The 17423-nt window shown below is 52.6% G+C and overlaps 8 protein-coding genes across 8 annotated transcripts; 3 read left to right on the forward strand and 5 right to left on the reverse strand.

The window, feature by feature from the left end:
- Nucleotides 1–462: 462 nt before the first annotated feature.
- On the reverse strand, nucleotides 463–4424 carry IWZ02DRAFT_508759 (uncharacterized protein). Its single transcript, XM_066770456.1, has 3 exons — nucleotides 3963–4424; nucleotides 3468–3911; nucleotides 463–3419 (listed from the first exon to the last, which is right to left on the reverse strand). Exons 1-3 carry the CDS (start codon nucleotides 4255–4257, stop codon nucleotides 553–555), a joined length of 3606 nt encoding a protein of 1201 aa, XP_066618894.1. The 5' UTR covers nucleotides 4258–4424; the 3' UTR covers nucleotides 463–552.
- A 1621-nt stretch (nucleotides 4425–6045) lies between these two features.
- Nucleotides 6046–7369, reverse strand: IWZ02DRAFT_85255 (uncharacterized protein). The gene is made up of 2 exons (XM_066771313.1): nucleotides 6349–7369; nucleotides 6046–6296 (listed from the first exon to the last, which is right to left on the reverse strand). The coding sequence occupies exon 1, from the start codon at nucleotides 7238–7240 to the stop codon at nucleotides 6416–6418; it is 825 nt and encodes a 274-aa protein (XP_066618895.1). The 5' UTR covers nucleotides 7241–7369; the 3' UTR covers nucleotides 6046–6296; nucleotides 6349–6415.
- Nucleotides 7370–7415: 46 nt separating this feature from the next.
- Nucleotides 7416–8240, reverse strand: IWZ02DRAFT_471780 (HotDog domain-containing protein; the record flags this gene model as incomplete). Its single annotated transcript, XM_066768901.1, has 5 exons — nucleotides 7416–7704; nucleotides 7756–7807; nucleotides 7858–7999; nucleotides 8059–8116; nucleotides 8176–8240. The coding sequence occupies 5 exons, from the start codon at nucleotides 8238–8240 to the stop codon at nucleotides 7416–7418; spliced, it is 606 nt and encodes a 201-aa protein (XP_066618896.1).
- A 387-nt stretch (nucleotides 8241–8627) lies between these two features.
- On the forward strand, nucleotides 8628–10108 carry IWZ02DRAFT_384944 (major facilitator superfamily domain-containing protein; the record flags this gene model as incomplete). The annotated part of the gene is made up of 3 exons (XM_066765371.1): nucleotides 8628–8705; nucleotides 8764–9859; nucleotides 9912–10108. 3 exons carry the CDS (start codon nucleotides 8628–8630, stop codon nucleotides 10106–10108), a joined length of 1371 nt encoding a protein of 456 aa, XP_066618897.1.
- A 303-nt stretch (nucleotides 10109–10411) lies between these two features.
- On the reverse strand, nucleotides 10412–10951 carry IWZ02DRAFT_384646 (mitochondrial 37S ribosomal protein mS33; the record flags this gene model as incomplete). The annotated part of the gene is made up of 3 exons (XM_066765348.1): nucleotides 10412–10490; nucleotides 10573–10775; nucleotides 10913–10951. The coding sequence occupies 3 exons, from the start codon at nucleotides 10949–10951 to the stop codon at nucleotides 10412–10414; spliced, it is 321 nt and encodes a 106-aa protein (XP_066618898.1).
- A 663-nt stretch (nucleotides 10952–11614) lies between these two features.
- On the forward strand, nucleotides 11615–12283 carry IWZ02DRAFT_368274 (ribonuclease III domain-containing protein; the record flags this gene model as incomplete). Its single annotated transcript, XM_066764373.1, has 1 exon — nucleotides 11615–12283. A coding segment is annotated over one exon (669 nt), but the record flags the coding sequence as incomplete, so codon positions are not given.
- A 1016-nt stretch (nucleotides 12284–13299) lies between these two features.
- On the forward strand, nucleotides 13300–14068 carry IWZ02DRAFT_85328 (uncharacterized protein). The gene is made up of 2 exons (XM_066771314.1): nucleotides 13300–13384; nucleotides 13525–14068. The coding sequence occupies exon 2, from the start codon at nucleotides 13624–13626 to the stop codon at nucleotides 13981–13983; it is 360 nt and encodes a 119-aa protein (XP_066618900.1). The 5' UTR covers nucleotides 13300–13384; nucleotides 13525–13623; the 3' UTR covers nucleotides 13984–14068.
- A 1582-nt stretch (nucleotides 14069–15650) lies between these two features.
- Nucleotides 15651–16814, reverse strand: IWZ02DRAFT_436407 (uncharacterized protein; the record flags this gene model as incomplete). Its single annotated transcript, XM_066766524.1, has 1 exon — nucleotides 15651–16814. One exon carries the CDS (start codon nucleotides 16812–16814, stop codon nucleotides 15651–15653), a length of 1164 nt encoding a protein of 387 aa, XP_066618901.1.
- Between the last annotated feature and the right edge of the window lie 609 nt (nucleotides 16815–17423).

Genomic DNA, 17423 nt, shown 5'->3' on the forward strand with positions numbered 1-17423 from the left:
CGCCACCGCGAACAAAGAAACAAGTGCTCCACTATGAAGGGAACACGACCTAGCCCACAGTTTGATAGGGGTATTAGGATAGTAACTTTAAATATTTACCGCTGATACAGCTCTCCCGCTGTCTTGATTGCTGTGAAAGTGTGGGAGATGGCGCGTTCTTATGTACAAGAAAAGGGAGGCTCATGGGACTGGAGGCGAGTGGATCTTCATACTGGAGGATGCCCGTGATAATACACTTATGTGTTGCGTGTGGGAGACTGGTATCAGCGCATAGAGAAAATCAGGGATGCGCGTGATATCGAATGCTCCCCTTAATTGTGACATCTTGATGTTAACACCACGTTAAACCTCAGCTGACTAACAGCTTTTCGGTTTCTTATGGAGGAGCTGGATGGATGACCTTCGGTCGTAGCTCTAGGGCTTAAGCAGACTCTACTGTCAAGTGTTGATTATAGTGAAAGGCATCGTTATTCATAAAGGTCTACTAATTTACATGATAGCACATTGTAAGCCCAAAAAAAACCCCCACAAGTCCTACAAGCAAACACCATCCTATCTATCCGCCCTCCCAACATCAATGCCAAACCTCTTCACCTCCCCATGTGGACCCTGCACCCCCGAACTCCACCAACCCAGCGAAAAGACATAGCCCTGCCACACACCCCTCCTCTCCAACTCCTTATCATCCCACCACTGCGCCTCGCCGTTGAACTTCTCCGCGCTGAACATCTCCATGTTGCCAGCCAACAGACTGGCGCCCGCCGCAATCGACGCCGGATTCTTGGGCAGCACACGACGCGTATCCATGACCCAAAAACTCAGCCCGATGCACAGCGCCAGCGCGACGAGCAGACCGTCGAGGATGCGGGTCGACACGCCGCTCTGCTTGAGGCGATAGACGTGCGGGTTCGTCAGCGTCGCGGTCGTCGTTGCGGCAGGGGCGTGCGCCGCATCGGCGTCGAACAGGACGCGAATGGCAAGATTGGCCGTCTGCGCAACGACGATGCGGTACACGTGCGTCAGACCGGCTGCGATCTTGTGGAAGCCGGCGTCGTCCATGTATTCGCGCATGGGGAAGGCCTTGGGGTCTTCGGTCGTGCCTGCTTGGTAGATGACGGCTTGAAAGGCCGGGTCGTAGAAGCCGGACACGGGCCCGGCGAAGTTTGCGGAGCCAAAGATGGAGGGAATCATGGCCGAGGGGAAGGCGGGCATGAAATCTGTTGCAAAGGTTTGATTGGAGAAGGTCTGAGGTGGGATGCTGCTGTCTATGTTCGCGTCGAGGATGGCAAAGGACGTTGAGGAGAGCGTGACTGAGGTTGAGAACTGCTGGATCTTGAAGGCGCACGTGAAGGCCCGCCAGTTGGAGTCATTTGTTCCATAAGCTCCGCAAAGAGTGTTGCCGAAATTGGCATCCGTGTCCTCGGTGTTGGAAATGTCGAAAAAGCCAAAGGCGTCAGATCCGGGCAACGGCCATGCTCCTTGCATGGAACAACCTAATTCAGTGTATTCGGTAAAATTAACATTTCCGTACAGCCAGTCTGAGATGTTTTTCGGGGCTCCAGGGGTGAGCGAGCAGTCAAGATCGCCCCTGATTGCTGGGAGCCGTGTATAGAGCTTGCTTCCGTTGTTGGCAGTAAAATTTGAGAGACGATCTTGCATCACTGCATCTTGGAACTCGACCTCAGGAAAAACTAGCTCGTCATGCGTCCAAGCAGGGAAGGAAAAGTTCTGTGTTGTGAGCAGACCAATGTTGAGAGAGGCTTGCTTGAACGCATCGTAGCTCGAGCCTTGGCCCAAGTCCTCCGCCCGGAAGGACGAGTTAAACTGATTGACTGTCGACAGTGTGACGAGTTGACGAGTCTCAATTGGCTGAGCGGTGTAAAGACCGCTGACGACGATCGTCAAAAGTGGAGCCATGAGCATTGTGACAGCCATTAAGAAGACTGGAAAGTGCCTGTTCATCGCAGAATGCCACAAGGACTGAATCGCCGTTTTTGAAACGTATTCTCTGACTATGTCGTTGCGCGTACTCGAGTACTTGGTGCGCAGGACGTAGAAGGGAAAGATGAAGACGATGCCAAAGGCAATCGTTCCGACCAATGTCTGCGCAATCAACATCACGATGGCAGGGACGTAAACCCAAATGAAACGAATGTATCCTTGCGCGTCGACTTGGGCCAGGCCGTTGCTCTTCTCGGATCTCCAGTATAGGATTTCGAGAGCGACAGCGACCAGAATGAGAGAAATTGCGACCACTACCTTGAATATTGGCAAGATTGATAGCGGACGCCACCACTTGATCTTCATGTCCTTCTCCCTGGTATTCTCCACAGCGGATACGTCGCTCTTCATGTCTGTAAGGATCTCGACCGAGAAATGGCATCTACTCTCCACATTCTGGACTATGCTTCGGCATTTAGTGCCAAGCAAGTGCGAGCGAACGCTTTCAAGTTCGGAAGAGCCTTGGTGGCAAAGTCTATCCAGTAGTGAAGGACTGTTGGCGAGGATAAGTGCTAGACTTCCAATCGTGGAGGGATCGCGAGGTGTGAAGTTGCGGGGCGCCATGGAGAGCATCGCAAGAGCCACAACGATTTTCAAGACAAGTAATGCTGCCATGAGGTACAGCGAAAGTCCCCTGACACGAAGGCGTTGTGCTGTCGAGTAGCACGTTCCAGTGGTTTCCTTCCTGGCCGGGTCCATGAGGTCTTGCTTTGCCATCTGGGCCGTTGCCATGCTGAAGAGATCGTTCGTCACTTTCTTCAAGGTGTCGGGATTTTTCAGCTCACTCATGTTATACGTGTTGTTCGAGAATGTTTCCAGGAATGCCCACATCTGCAACCAAGGCTTCGCAGCCAATGAGCTGTATGCGTATGGGTTGTCCAAGATTAACCCTGCAGCCTCAGTCGATGTTTGTAGGCCCTCCAACAAATCCCAACCAGTGAAACCAAGGGCTCCAGCAGCGGAGGTTGAAGTTGTGGTTGCGTTACCGAGGAGGTTGCCGGTTAAGTCCGTCCGGACCAAAACGTCGTTGATACTGTACTTGGGAGAACAGATCAACGTCGTGGTTTGATCTGGGAGAATAGTCGTGTTGAACGAGTAGCCTGAAATGTTTTGATAGATGCGGCCAACGATGACCACAAGGCGCTGGGCGTCCGGGCTACCAGCAGTGTTTGTACAATTGATGGGGAAAACATCCCCGAAGTCGCACTCATCCGTTGCCGGATCGCTGTCGCTGCAACCATTTCCGTAAGTCATGTTTCTGAGTTGACAAGACGGCGAGTCAATGTCAATATGAACGTCGATGCCGTGGCAATGAGAATCGGAACAGAAGGTGTCGTAAGACCTAATCTTTGCGGTCTCGCAATCTAGCTCTCCCTGGAAAGCACGAGCAACACTTTCGATCTGGAAATTTCCAGCGCCTGGGTAGTCTTCAGCTACCGGGATTCTTGGAAACTAAAGAAACTTACCAGAAAGAGGGCTGGAAAGATTGAGCGTTTGAAAGGCCATGTCCCTTGTTGTACCGGGCGTGTAGGCCAGAGTTCCATTGTTGATTGCGAGAGTAGACAAAACCGGGGAGCTTCCAATCGCCGACGACTCGAAGGTGTTGACGAAATCATTTGAGGTGACAAGTTGACAGTTTGGGTGCTGGATCTGAGTGTTTTGGAGAACCAAGAGACCGGTGGACGCAACGGTGAGCAGTTTGATTAGCAGAGATCCAACAATTGTGATCACAACAGGCCAATGGGCATGGCGCAAAGACTTGATGAAAGCTTCGGTCTCCGACACGGTGATGTAGTCAAGCAGCAGAGTGTCAGAAGAAATGGTGGTCTCCTTGTGGAGCAACACCCACGGCATGGCCTGCTTCGTCCTGTGCTCGACTTGACCCCATAACGCTGCCACGATTGCTAACACTGTCAGAAACGTCAGTGGTCTGGATATGGCATCAAGAGCGATTGGAATACCAGCTGTTGGACCGTAGGTCCACAGATAATGGTTCGTGGACTTCGCCGTTGTGATTCCGTTCTTTTTGGTGTCAACGATCGCCAAGATTACCAGTCCAAGCAGGAGAAGGAGGTAGCAAGCGATGAAAGCGAGGATACTCTTCTTTTGCAGGAATGAAGGAGTCCATTCGGGCAATCTGTCATTCATCTTTTCCATTTCGCGGCCATCGTCACTAGATGAGCTTGCTTCTTGGACCTGTTCTCTCCCTTCTTTCGTTTGTATGACGCCGTTTTTGGAAGGTGCAACCTGTGCCATCGCGAGTGCGAGTGAAAGTCGAGTATTGTTGTCGAAGTGTCGTGTAAGTGTGTTCGAGGGACCACATAGTATTTGCCAGAGACGTTTCCAGGTGTGGCAGCCAGCCTAAACAAGCCATGATGAGATGGTGGCGTTTTGCAACTTCAAGGGTCGAGCGAGGCCTCACGCCAAAACGCTTAGCGCTGACAAGACTAAAGGAGAAAACACGTCCAGATCCCCTCAATCCTCGAAAGAAACTGGCGTCCTACAACACAGCTATTTATACCGGAGTGCGCACGCCAAAATATCCAACGTGATCTAGCAATCTCGTAGTTGCGTGGGAGAAATTACCAACAGCCATCCTGTTGCTCTGCTGGAAAACTTGTGTTCTTCACAACCCAACCTATTTTGAGAATTCAAGCGGGAATTGGTGTTCTTCGTCATTCATCTCCAGGCTCTCAGAAATCTTGTGACTTTTCTGCGCACAATCCCCTTGCGCGAGTATATTTTCGGCGCTGCAAGCGCCGTGCGAGGTCTAGAGATTTGGGAATCTACAGAACCCCACTTCATGACAGGGACCAGCGGCGAGATATTCGATATCGTGAAGGATCCTGTGCCAACCAGTCTGGAAGTTCTTCCAAGGCATCCTGTGTTATATCGACTGGAGTGTTGGAGCAAAGAATGAAGGACATCAAGCCAAGCATTCCCCGAGTGCTCAAAAGCAAGGCCTTCGCGACTTTCTAGAAAGAAGAAGCCCGTTGTGGATGCGATTCAAAAGCAAGTCCGAAAATTTGCCATTGTCTACCAACCTTGAGTCTGGCATCAAGAGATCTGGTGTACGCGCAGGGCATATTTGCATGATGGCCTCATCTGAGTACGCCTCGGATTCGAATCGTGAGCCCTCGAAGTTGTCTGCGAAAATCAATAGACTCCTGAGGAATTGAATGTCATTTTGCATGAGAGCCATACCCCAAGCTTCTGGGACATCTCTCGACTCATTACAAAGGTTGTCATAGTCTTTGAACTTCAACGTCAGCTTTTCCTCAAAGTTGGGATCCAGATAAAGGATGCAGTAAAACAGGTCCATGCCAAAGAGGCATGAGTTGAGGCAAGCGTGGGCGATTACCTTCGGAAATGGCAAATTATCGAAGGAAATTGAAGCAGACAGGATGTTCGGATGAAAAGTTCCCGCCAGTATTGCCGCAAGGTCGGCGGCACTGAACTTGAAATGCTTCAGGAAATACCTGAAGGCATCCAGATGCCCCTTTGTCGCAGAGATTTTGAGGCATTGTAGCTGCTGTCGTGGGAAAAACTCCATCGAACCCTCTTGATAATTCAATTCAACCAACGATGGAAGGTTCTGTACAGCGGCAACGATTCCCACTTGGAATGACAAAGGCTTTTCCCAGAATAAAAAATTTGCATGCAAGCCAAAATTTAGACGTTTCGAGAGATAACTGCTGGAAGAAGCAGCTTTCGAGAGCTCTCTCATAAGATTCCTGGTTTCCTCATCGGTTTTCCATTCGCTTTGAATGACGACTCGCAAATGGCTAAATAGGTGCCGTACTGAATAGGTTTCGAACTTCTTGGGTGGAATTCGTTCCGGCCGATTCCAGGCGCTCCAGTCATTCCTACAAGCCTTAGTAGTGGTAATGCGGTTGACCTTGGTGGGCGAGTTTCCCGTGAGATTCGACAAAAATTCCAAAACGATCAAGTGGGCGAAACGGAACACGCCGAGTTTTTCGTCCTGGACCACCAAATTGCAGCAGACATTGAGAACATCAGATATCTTAATACTCTCCTCTACCTGATGGCCAGCGAATATTGCTGCAAAGAAGACGTCATACGTCAACGGCTCCCGTTGGCAGATGATCCAGAAGAAGACTTCCTAAGCAAGCCTCTTGCTGTGAGGACCAGAATTGAGAATTTGCTCGTAAATCCCCGGATATGATTCTTTCAGCGAGGTGGGAAGCTTTCCAGGCTCTTCGCGGACGTCGGACTCAAGTTTGAAGCGCTGTTGATTACAGACGTTCTGTATTTGCAAAGTGGCCCACCGGAACCTGGGAGTAGTCAGCATTGAGATCTGCGTTTTCAGGAACAATTGAAACCCACATTCCGCTAGAGCCATTGATGAGGGTTTTTATAATTTCCTTCTGTAACTCTGCGGACACAGAGCCGCCTAAAATTCTGCCATTTTCCACGGCGCTTCCACCTCTGTGGCCACAGAGTCTCCGATGTCGTTATCATTGTCCACTGCGCTGATAAAAACCTCTCTTGCATGCCCCATTCTTCTTACAATATCCTGGTCGTCTCGGCTAGAAGCGAATATCATTATTGGCTTTGAGGACTGTCGAACAACATCATCCAGAGCTCCTCGAATTGTATGTCTTTGAGAGGGGTCGCATTCGTCCAGAGCATCGATGACCTTGATTCCTGGGGTCTGGTCCAGTATGGAAATAATCTGAGCCACGCACTCTTCGACAGAAAGACTTACGGGATCGCATGGGGTGTGATCTGCTTCCCTCTTTTTCGTTTCGTACATGGTGGCAATAGGTTCCCGAATCGGGCCATCTACTGCCGTTAACCAAAGTTTTTGGAGAAAACATCTCAAAATTTCTTCGAGACTGGAACGCTCTGATTCGCTGAGGCTTCTGGCGTAGTAGAAGAATGCGGAAACACCCCTGGGCGAAGTGCAAGATTCGACTTTGAAAAAGTGATCGATCACTAGTGAAACAAGATGTGTCTTCCCGTAGCCAGGAATACCGTGTAGCCAAAGTATCGACGGGCTATCGGACTGCATCCATTCAATGAAGGTTCTTTTTTCCAGGAACCAGGCTCCAGAGCTTGACCACCGTGGCCGGCTGAGCCACCCGCTGAGATAATCATTTACCCTCACTCCTCCAGCGACGGCTGTTGCCACCACCCATCTTCCATTACCGAGTTGAAGCCTACATTCTTCGCAGATCATTGGCTTCGATTCTGTGGGCTGAAAGCTGCGGACCATACATTGGTAAGACCAGCGGTAGCTAAGGAAACCTTGAGGTGTCCAAGGAAACACCCATGACTGAAATCTCGCTTACAAAAATGACCCAAGAAGCGAGCTATCCTGGGTGCAGCAAACGAGAAGGTGCATACCTGCATTGGCTCAAAACCGCACTCTGTTGCAAGGCTCCGCCACCTTATAATTTTGTGGCATTTTCCTTCTTGTCTTGTCTTTGTACTTCTGCCTCGACCTCGTCGTCCCAAGGCACTCGATACTCCAAATGCTGAGGATTTGGCAACGCGTTGACCTTATGGTGCTCAGCTGTCGCGTAAATCGTTTTTCCATCGAGAGAGGTCATTTCGCCCTTGATCATGGCCATCTTCTTGCCAATCTGAATGACCTTAGACGAGAGCAGGACTACAGTGCCAATTGGAACGCCTCGTAGATATGAGATATTGAGGACGCGGGTCACTCCGCCCATGAAGCTGAGAGTGTGAGAACTAAAAAGTCACAGAATAGAAGGAACTGGCACATACAAGTAAAAACCCGGCCTAGCCAAGGGGTTCAGAGCAGATGTAGTTGCCATGTCTGAAGGCAGCAGTCAGTAAGGGCCCCCCGGCAGAGCGAAGAACACGTACCAAAAACAACACCATAAGCTCCACCATGCATGACATCATTAAGATTGGAAAATTCCTTGGACACGGTCAATTCGTACTGGGAAAAGCCGTCCAAAGCGGCGTCGAGCAGCCTCAATTTGGACATGACAAGACGGTCAAAGTCCTGTCAGCGGAAGCCAAGAATTAGCGGATCCCCGCCCGCTGATGCCGTTGTGGTGAGACTGCTTGGACCAGACGAACCACATGGTCTGCAGGGCGCTGGGCAACGATCAGCTCGTAGCTGTGGGTCGTGGTGTGAGCGCTGTCTCCAAAAGAAGGAAATGCATATTGTTGGCGTACCGATCGAACAGGCCCTGTTGGATGGCGCGCATGGCCTTTGCCCTGGCTTCAGACTTGTCGGCCATGTCGAAGAAAGCGTTTGTACATGGCGAAGCAAAGGATGAGGTTGGGATTGATATTATTTCCAGGGCAACCCCTCTCGGAAGTCCGCAATGGAGAGCCTCGGGCCGGAGGTAACGGGATGTGCAACATGGATTTCGATGGGCTGTTGGCCAATGACCGCGTCTCGAAACGTCGGCCAAGCTGACCACACACATCCCCGGTTATGTCTCGCTTCGACACTGCTCACGACACGCTGTCTTTCTTCTTCTTCTTCTTCTTCTTCTTCTTCTTCTTCTTCTTCTCACTCTTCATCTTGGTCCTCTTCTGTCACTCCCTGCTACCCCCATACTTCTTCCCTTCGTTGTTGTTTCTTTGGTGCTGCGCATCGCCCCTACACGACAACCAAAACAATGGCGTCACCACCCGTTACCCCGGAATTGCGGCGAAAGGTGCTGCGCGTTCTCTTCATCTCTCTATTATTAGACCTGGTAAGACATCGCCCCTCTGTTTCTTTCTAGATCCATAGATTGACCAACGGTCCTGCAGATTTCTTTTACCTTTATCCTCCCCTTGTTTCCCAAACTTCTCGAATTCTATCGCGACCACGAAGCCACATACTCGTCCTCAAACACCGTCCTGAACCGCATCCTCGCCGGACTCAACGCTTACAAGAATGCATTCTCCAAACCCATCAATGACCGCTACGACATTGTGCTTCTGGGCGGGGCTCTCGGCTCGCTGTTCTCTTTCCTCCAGGCCATCGCTTCCCCTATAATTGGCAAGCTGTCGGACAAGCACGGCCGGCGCACAGCGCTTCTGTGGAGCATGGTTGGAAACATCCTCAGCGTAGCTTTGTGGGTTGCAGCGACGGATTTCCGCACATTTCTGGCGTCCCGCATTGTCGGTGGGCTGAGCGAGGGCAATGTACAGCTCGCGACAGCCATTGCGACAGATATCAGTGACCACACGCAGCGCGGCGCAACCATGGCCCTCGTCGGCGCCTGCTTCAGCATCGCCTTTACCTTTGGCCCCGCGCTCGGCGCCTGGCTGTCCAGCATTACCACCGTCGCCGCGAACCCATTTGCGACGGCGGCGGGGTTCTCGCTGTTTCTCATCGTCACCGAAACCGTGTACCTGTGGTTGGCGCTGCCGGAAACGCTCCCCGCGACACCCGAGCAGGGGTCGTCTGCCAACGGCGGCGCGAACAAGGACAAGGCGGACAAGCCTGCCCAGCGTCGTGTCCGGACCAACTCGCACACGCTGCTCAACTTCACGCACTTCATCTTCATCTTGTTCTTCTCGGGAATGGAGTTTTCGTTGCCGTTCATGACCTACGACCTCTTCTCCTACGATCAGAAGCAATCTGGTCGTCTGTTGGGCTACATTGGCCTCGTGGCATCGATTCTTCAGGGCAGCGTTACACGTAGACTCCACCCGCTGCGCGTTGTGCAGACGGGCGTGGTTGCCTGCGCAGTGGGATTCTTGCTTCTTGGCAGGATCACGACGCAAGGGGGCTTGTATGCGGCGGCTACGTGTTTGGCCGTGACGAGCGCTACAGTAGTTACGGGTTTGAACAGCTTGAGTAGTTTTGAAGCAGCTGATGACGAGCGTGGTGGACGTTTGGGAAGCCACCGCAGCTGGGGTAAGCAAGAGCTCGTTCTACCTTTGCTTGGACGACCACTGACTGGGCACAGGACAATTCGGCCGTTCGCTGGGACCGCTCATCTTCTGCAGCTTATACTGGTGGGCGGGTCGTGAATTTGCTTACGCTGTCGGTGGTGCGGGCGTGGTTGGCGTTTGTGGTTTGGTTTTCGGAACCCTCAAAATGCCTCCTGGAACCGAAACGACGAAGGGTAAAAAGGTGACGGAAGAGCTCACGGAGAAGGCTTAGTAGCTTTGTGATTTTGCATAGCTCTGGTTGGCATTTCTGGTAGGAAAGGGTAAATGGAGTCTGGGTATTTGGGTCAAGGATCTCTTGAACATCTTACCGTTGGAATCTGCACTATCACCGTACTTTACATTTGGTGGATCGAACTTAGCAGGGAAACTTTTGTGAATTTTTCCAGAGACACACGGAGATCCCGATGCTGCATCCCGTGCCCACGAACGACGAACCATATCAACGCCAGTGCACATGCTCTCCCAATCGTCTTTGGTATAACACCTCTCACGCCTCGCCACTCGGGCAGAACCTTTATTTCTTCTTGCCACCCTTTTTGAAATCCGGCGCCGTCCGCTTCTTCTTTGGTGCACCTTTTCCACGGGCCTTGCGGCTGCACATCATTGTCAATGGCATTGTTCAAAGACCACTTTCCCCAATATTCAAAAAGACACCAGAGACCAGAGAAGACGTACCCAGCAACATGTTCCTCGCGCTCGAACTCGTCGAGATCAATGCTCTCCCATCCTTCATACAGCTTCTTGAAGTCCTGGTATGTGCCGACCTTGCGCGGGTAGTAGGATGCGACCGAGGGACCGATGAGGCGCTTGCGCAGCACACTGGTGCCCATGCGCTGGCCCTCGGGGTTGAAGACATTGTTGAATACTTTGCATTGTGCCTGTGAGGGCAGGGTCAGCGCAGGTACGGCAAGGTCGCGGCACGTTGGATATAGATTGGAATCTGGAATCTGGCCGCACTGTCGTCTATTGCGGGAGAGAGGTGGGGGAGAAGACGGCGGCGGGTGTGGGGCTTTACCCTCATCAGGTCAACAATGCGATGGCGTGGGACGGTCATGGTGACTTGTGGACGGCGACGCTCGCTGCTCAATGTCGGATCGCCTGAAGCTCGCGCGGTGGTGATGGGCGTGGACTTTTTGCCGTGCGTCACCGCTCTGCGGGAGCGATTCCTAGCACGGTAAAGCGTCCAATCGCGACCCCGGCCTGCGGGACTCAAATTGGACGCGCCTTCTTCGCCAACCTTCTATCATTTGACATTTTCCTGATTTTTTCTCGACAGCTGACTCTGGAGCTTTGAGAAGCCAAATTACTCTTCAAACTCAGCAGAATTGCCTGCCCCGACATCTCTTCACTTTGTACTTCGCAAGAGATATAAGACGCACGAGATTTCTGGACGCTGATCACCATGGCTTCGTCTCAGTTGAAGCGGCCGTTGAATGGCGCTGACGGCAGCGGAGACCTCAACCCCAGCTACAACAAGAAGCACAAAGCTTCAGATGGCCGAAGTGTTGGCGTGGAAGGGAATCCCAGAACTGGCGGATACGGCCACGGCCACGGCAATCATCCCCACAGGAAGAACGACTTTTCCCATCGTCCCAAGACGGCGAACTATGACTACTCTGGCAGGTCAAGACACCCTCCAAGTGGCAGCAATCACGACAAGGGTCGGAGCAAAGGCCAAAAGTCACAGAATTCTTCCAGTAAACCTCGCTGGCCTCTACCTCCGCTTCCCGAGATCAGAGACCCAGAGCTCCGCAAATTGCCATTCATTCACTCATCATCAGTCGACGGACAGACAGATTGGCACTCACGATGCTACGAAGGACTTGAGTGGTTCGGCGACTCTGTTCTCCACTTCACAGCAACCAAAGTCATTGCCAAAGACTTTGACCACTACTCGGCGGGACAAAAGTCCACCATGCGCGAGGCTCTGGTCTGCAATAGCACACTCCGGGAATACTCGCAACGATACAACTTTCCGTCCAAGGTAGTCCATGCCACTCCTGGCATCGAGCGCACGGGCAAGTGGCCAAAGATCGAGGCCGACATTTTCGAAGCGTACGTCGGCGCCATCTACAAGGACGATCCTGAAAATGGCGAGGCACGCATTCGCGAGTGGATGTTGGAGCTCTGGAAGCCGATCTTGAACGAAAATCGCCAGAACGACAATTTCCAAGACGTTTCTCAGGCCAAGACGAAGCTCGCGGCTCTCCTGGGCGGCGTCGGCATCAAAATAACCTATGAGGACGTGCCTAGCGACAGCAGGGAGGAGATGAAGCAGGCGGTGTATCTCACAGGCTGGGGATTCGAGAATCTGAAAATGGGCGTCGGGGCTGCTAAGAGCAAGAAGAATGCCGGTGGTGCAGCGGCCTTGAACGCCATGAATAATCTCAACTTGCTCACGCCCGACGGGCCTGGCGAGCAGATTGCGCAGGCCGTGGTGACGAAACGCAAGTTTGACGCAGAGAAGAGGGCGCAGAGGGAGCGGGAGGCGGAGGAGAAGGCTTGTGCGGAGGCTGAGGCACCAAACGGTCCTGCGAAATCAGGTGGATCTGATGACCCGGAAACTTCGAAAGGATCAGAGGAGGAATAAGCCAGCTGGCGATGGTTCTTGTTGGAGGACTCAATGGACCTGTATAGATACCCCAAAACGAGGCGGACGATGGATCCTTGCCCGGGATAGCTTTTGAAGCTCGATTTATCTTCACATCACTCAAGCTTCTTCCAAGCAGTCTTGTCAGGGTAGGTGATTTTATCTTGATCAAATTTCTAGTCGTACAAGCTCCCGTCGTTCAACTGATGCCAGGAAACATCCACAACTGAAGCACGGCAGCGAGTACCAGCAACTGCCGTCCCGCCGGCCCACTTGCCGACAGCTGGAAGTCTCTGAAACCAATCAAATCACGTCCTGGCCAGCGATCAATGAAGGGGCAGCCCATGCGGGGAGAGTAACACAGCTCTATACTAAGCAACGCAGACCCGAGGCGGGGAAACGACTGGCTTGGGACAAAACCATGCAGTAGCCATGTACAGTTCGTGGCAAAGTCATTGGCGGGCTTGGACGAGGACGCGTTGATGCAGGACGACCTGGACGCCCTGACAATGTTGTCGACCAAGCTTTTCCAATCGTCGGCCCTACCCCAGGATCCGACCCAGAAGAGGGAAATTCCGGGAAATCACTACATTGACTGGATGCTTTCCTTTCCGCGACACTACCACCTCTTGGCCTTCACAAGAGACTTGATTACCAAGTCAACACTAGTGGCTACCAACGCCTGTCTAGAAAGTTGACCGCACCATTGAAAAAGAGGTTCAGCAACTTTGCGAAGATAGTTGGTAGACGCGCTGCCGCCAAAGTCGTCGTAAGCGGTCTAACATACGCGTCCGATCGACCGCAGGGTTCCATATGGACATCCAACGCGCCGGAGCGTGGTGGGACCACTGGACCAGCGCTGCCCCCTTATTCCCACATACAGAGCCTTTCTCACAGGTGCATTTGGTATCGCTGTACAATTTTCAGAATCAAGATCGACGTGTGATACGCTCTCATCGGCGCGATTGTTGCAGGATTCAGAGGTCTGAACAAGATCGGCGGTAGTGTGGGCCGTGTAAGGCCGCGGCTTTGTACAGGATGCAGCGAAAAGCAGGGTGTAGTGGTGTCATGGCCAGGGGTAGTGTATAACGACTGGTAGGTGAAGAGCTTGGGTCGCGTTTTCAAAGGCTGTATCTATGCGCATTTCTCCACACAATCTGTGTTTCTTTTCTTTTCCTTTTTCCGGATTTTTTTCTGTCTCCGCTGCCGGCAGACACTCCCTATCAGTTTCTCTATTTCTTGCATCTTTTGCCTTCGCACCAAGTCTATCTGATAGCAGTAACACCTCGACAAGAAAGTCATACCCGCGCCACGCCGCTGTGCATCCCCTCGGCGGCTTCTCATATGTGGTGGTTTGGCTGTGGATGCGAAAATCGTGGCGGAGGTTGAGATTGAAGTCGAGGATGGTGGGGACTGTGCTAATGCTGTGTGGTTGGAATGAGGAGATGGGAGGATTCGTGCTTATCCTGGTTTTGCGGTGCCGTGTTAAGCTATAGAGAGGAGAGAGGGCGGAGGAAGAGCAGAAGACGGTGCTTTCATTTATACATATAGGAGGTGCGATAAAAGTGATAGCGCGTGCATGACGTGGAATCATCTACTGGTGTCATGTTATTAGCTGCCTATGTGACACGCGGAGGGAGGCTTCCCACATGTTAACCTATCTGTAAGCAGTAGTGGTGGCTAGCATGTGCTACTAATAGAGCCATGGCCTAGTACTGATAGGTTAAATCACCTACCATTTAATCACACATGTCTATAGCATAACAGAATTCACATGCCCATCTAGCTTTCTACATAGTACTTGGATCCTTCTAGCGCCTCATTATCTTTTATAAAGTAACTAACGCACTTATAGACTACCTAAGCTAGCACTCGCACTATGTCTATAATAATAGCTAGTCATTTAATTACTATGGAGCCGGTTAGACTAATATTACTTATTCATGAGTCTAGACATGTTTAATAGGTGTATCTAGTGAGTAAGCACTTAGATAGATAGCTAATGAAGTAGCGGCATGCATAGGGAGAGCGTTAACGATATGCATTAATACTATGCCATTATAAAGGTTAGCGGCATGGACATGATTCACGGACTAAAACCTCCTCTTTCTTGAATAGAATACAAATAGAAGAAGAATTACAAAGCTAATCCATAACTCCACCTAATCACCCACCCACCCACCCATCCACTCCACATGATACGAGGAAGGAAGGAAGGAATACGGGGCACGAGGACGGACGGCAAGACCCGTGCATCTCCGCCGGTCCACTACTATCCCCACCTTCCCCCCCCCCCCCCCCCCCCCCCCCCACACACACACACACACACACCCACACGAACGAACCACCACATAATCAAAGAGGAAGAAGCAACACGTATGTGTGCCATATTGAAATGGGATGATGCATTTTGTCAGACAGACTCTTGTTTGGGAAGTGTCTATCTATACAGGTATGTATGTATGTAGTAGTCCCTGCCGTGCTGCACCACTTTCTTCCTCTCTTCCTTCCTTCCTTCCTTTCTTGTCCTTCCTTTCCCTCCCAAAAACACTGCCGCTAAGTCAAAGAAAGGAAAAGTCCGACAGATTCTGATCAACGCCTCTGCTTTGATTGATTCTTCTTGTTCCCTTTTCCCTTCTTCTTGGTTCCTTTCCCCTGAAAAGATGGCGATATTGAGATGATTGTGATTGTGGTGGATAATTTGATTTGATATGTCTTGCTGTTCTTTCTACTCCTTGATTATGGACTTCTTCACCAACTGTGTATCGCTTGATATGGATGGGTGTCAAGCATGACAAATTATCCTTCTAATCTTCTCCTTTTCTCGAAACTTCCAGTTATTGAAGAGATGATGATGGTTGTGACGGCGGCGAGGTGTATGCATGGTGTGAGTGATGGGTTTGTGCGAAGTTTGATCCGCGAGGGAGCGAGCGAGAGTTCAACAAGGCTGGACTGGTTAAGAGGGTCGATTGAAATGTGGATAGGAGAGCGCAAGGCGGGACAGGAAACGACGATAGCGAAGATGACGATGACAGAGCAAGGAGTGGGTGGAGGAGAGTAGAAGACCAGTGGTGTCGTTTCTGCCCGTCTGTCTTCCTTCTCACCCCTATCTGCCAACGACGGCAACCAGATCCTCAGGCTCCATCGAGCGCATCCGTCTCTGTCAGAGGATGCTGTGGGCGACGAGGGCCCAGTCAATCTCGCGCCACAGCGGCCACTTGGCCCGCACGTCGGCGTCGAACATGGAGTCGAGCGCCACGCGCCAGTCCTTGTCGCGCTCGCGCACCTTGCTGCGCGCCTCGCAGTACTCGCGCTCCGTGGGGCTGAAGCCGGCGGCCTCCCAGTCGAGGATGCCCGTGACGCGGATGCCGCCTGGGTCGGGAGCTCCAGCAGTGTCCAGATTGTTACTGGCGTTTGAGTTTTTGGCGCCATTGCCATTGCCGTCATCGTTGCTGTCGTCGTCGCAGCTGGTGCCATTGGCCAGGGGGTGGCGCCGGGGCTTGGGCTTCTCGTCGACCTCGACGAGTATGTTTGCCAGGATGAAGTCGCCGTGCGTCCACACCTTGTCCTCGCCGTCGTTGGCCAGGATGCGGGCGGCCAGCTTTTGGTCGGCGCCCGACAGGTGGCCCTGCGGCCGCGAGTTACGCAGCACCTTGACGACCCCGGAATTGTACTCGGATTTGGTGCGGTACGGCCCGTACCGCTGTTCGCTGCCATCAACGTCACCTAAGCCTCCGCCACCTCTGGAGCCCCCGGATTCGGAACCTGAAGGTGACGCCAGGCAGAGGTGCTTGAAGCAGAGGTCCTCACAAGGCCCGCCGCGACCTACTCCTGGCGTGTATATCACTGGGCTCTCTGCATCATCCACGTCATCATCCTCGTCGAGATCCATCTCTTCTCCTTCCTCTTCTTCCATTGCCCCTGCTTCTGTTTCTGCGTTTGCCTCTTCTGCCACCGCTGCACTACTCCCTGCCGCCAGCGTCCCGAACCACTCACCCCGCAGTTGCCTCCATTCTTGCACATACTCTCTCAGCTCACTAACCACCTTCTCCCTCCTCGCCGGGTCCAAGTCTTTCCAGCGCTCCTCGAGCGGCAATCCTCGCATGCGCTCCATGAGAATGTAGCCGATGCCGTCTCTGACAAAGGCCTGGTACACCTCGGGGACGGGGGCCTTTGTGCGCGGCCGGACGAAGCGCATGGCTTCGGCCTCGGCCATGCGCACCATGGGGCCCTTTTTCAGAATGGCCTGCGACGACGGCAGCCACAAGATCCGCGGGCCAAGCTTGCGCGGAAACAGGTCGATGGCGTCTTCGGGGATCGAGGGCATGTCTTCGGAAAGGAGCGGGCGCGCGCCCGGGTCGGCGCTGAAGGCATTGTTGGTATTGTCACGGCTGTTGAGTAGCCGGAGTTAGCCAGCTACATGATGGTGGTGGTGGTGGTGGTGGTGGTGGTGGTAGTCGTGGGCGTTGGGGAGAGAAGCAGAGTTGTCATTGTCGAAGCGTGGGGGTCGCAGAAGGCCGACGACGACGACAGGATCACAGAGGAAAAATATTGGCGGAGGCATCTCGGATGGGACGGCAGGCATATGCTGGGGAGGAAAGGGTCTAGATGCTGCTGCAGCGTACCTGGAGGTCGAGGACCTCGACTTGGAGGTCCGCATTTCTGCGACGGGGGGTTGGCCGGGTACGGTAAGGTATGTGGGCGGCCGGAAAAAGTCGAGGCGTTTCGAAACGGGCAGTGTGGCTTTTCAGGTGTGCGTGTGCTACTGTACCTATGCAGACCAGACGGGCGAAAGGGCTGGCTGGGCCTGGAGGTCCAGTGCAGTCAGTGGGTGGGCTTCGGGTCCTTGTGGTCCAGGTCGGTGTCTAGAAATTTCGCACGGGATGACGTCGCTGCTTTTTTCCAATGTGCATGCGCTGTGTGTGCGTGTGCTGTG

The sequence above is a fragment of the Phyllosticta citriasiana genome (assembly GCF_038021145.1).
Source record: "Phyllosticta citriasiana strain CBS 120426 chromosome Unknown IWZ02scaffold_15, whole genome shotgun sequence".
Lineage (NCBI taxonomy): Eukaryota > Fungi > Ascomycota > Dothideomycetes > Botryosphaeriales > Phyllostictaceae > Phyllosticta > Phyllosticta citriasiana.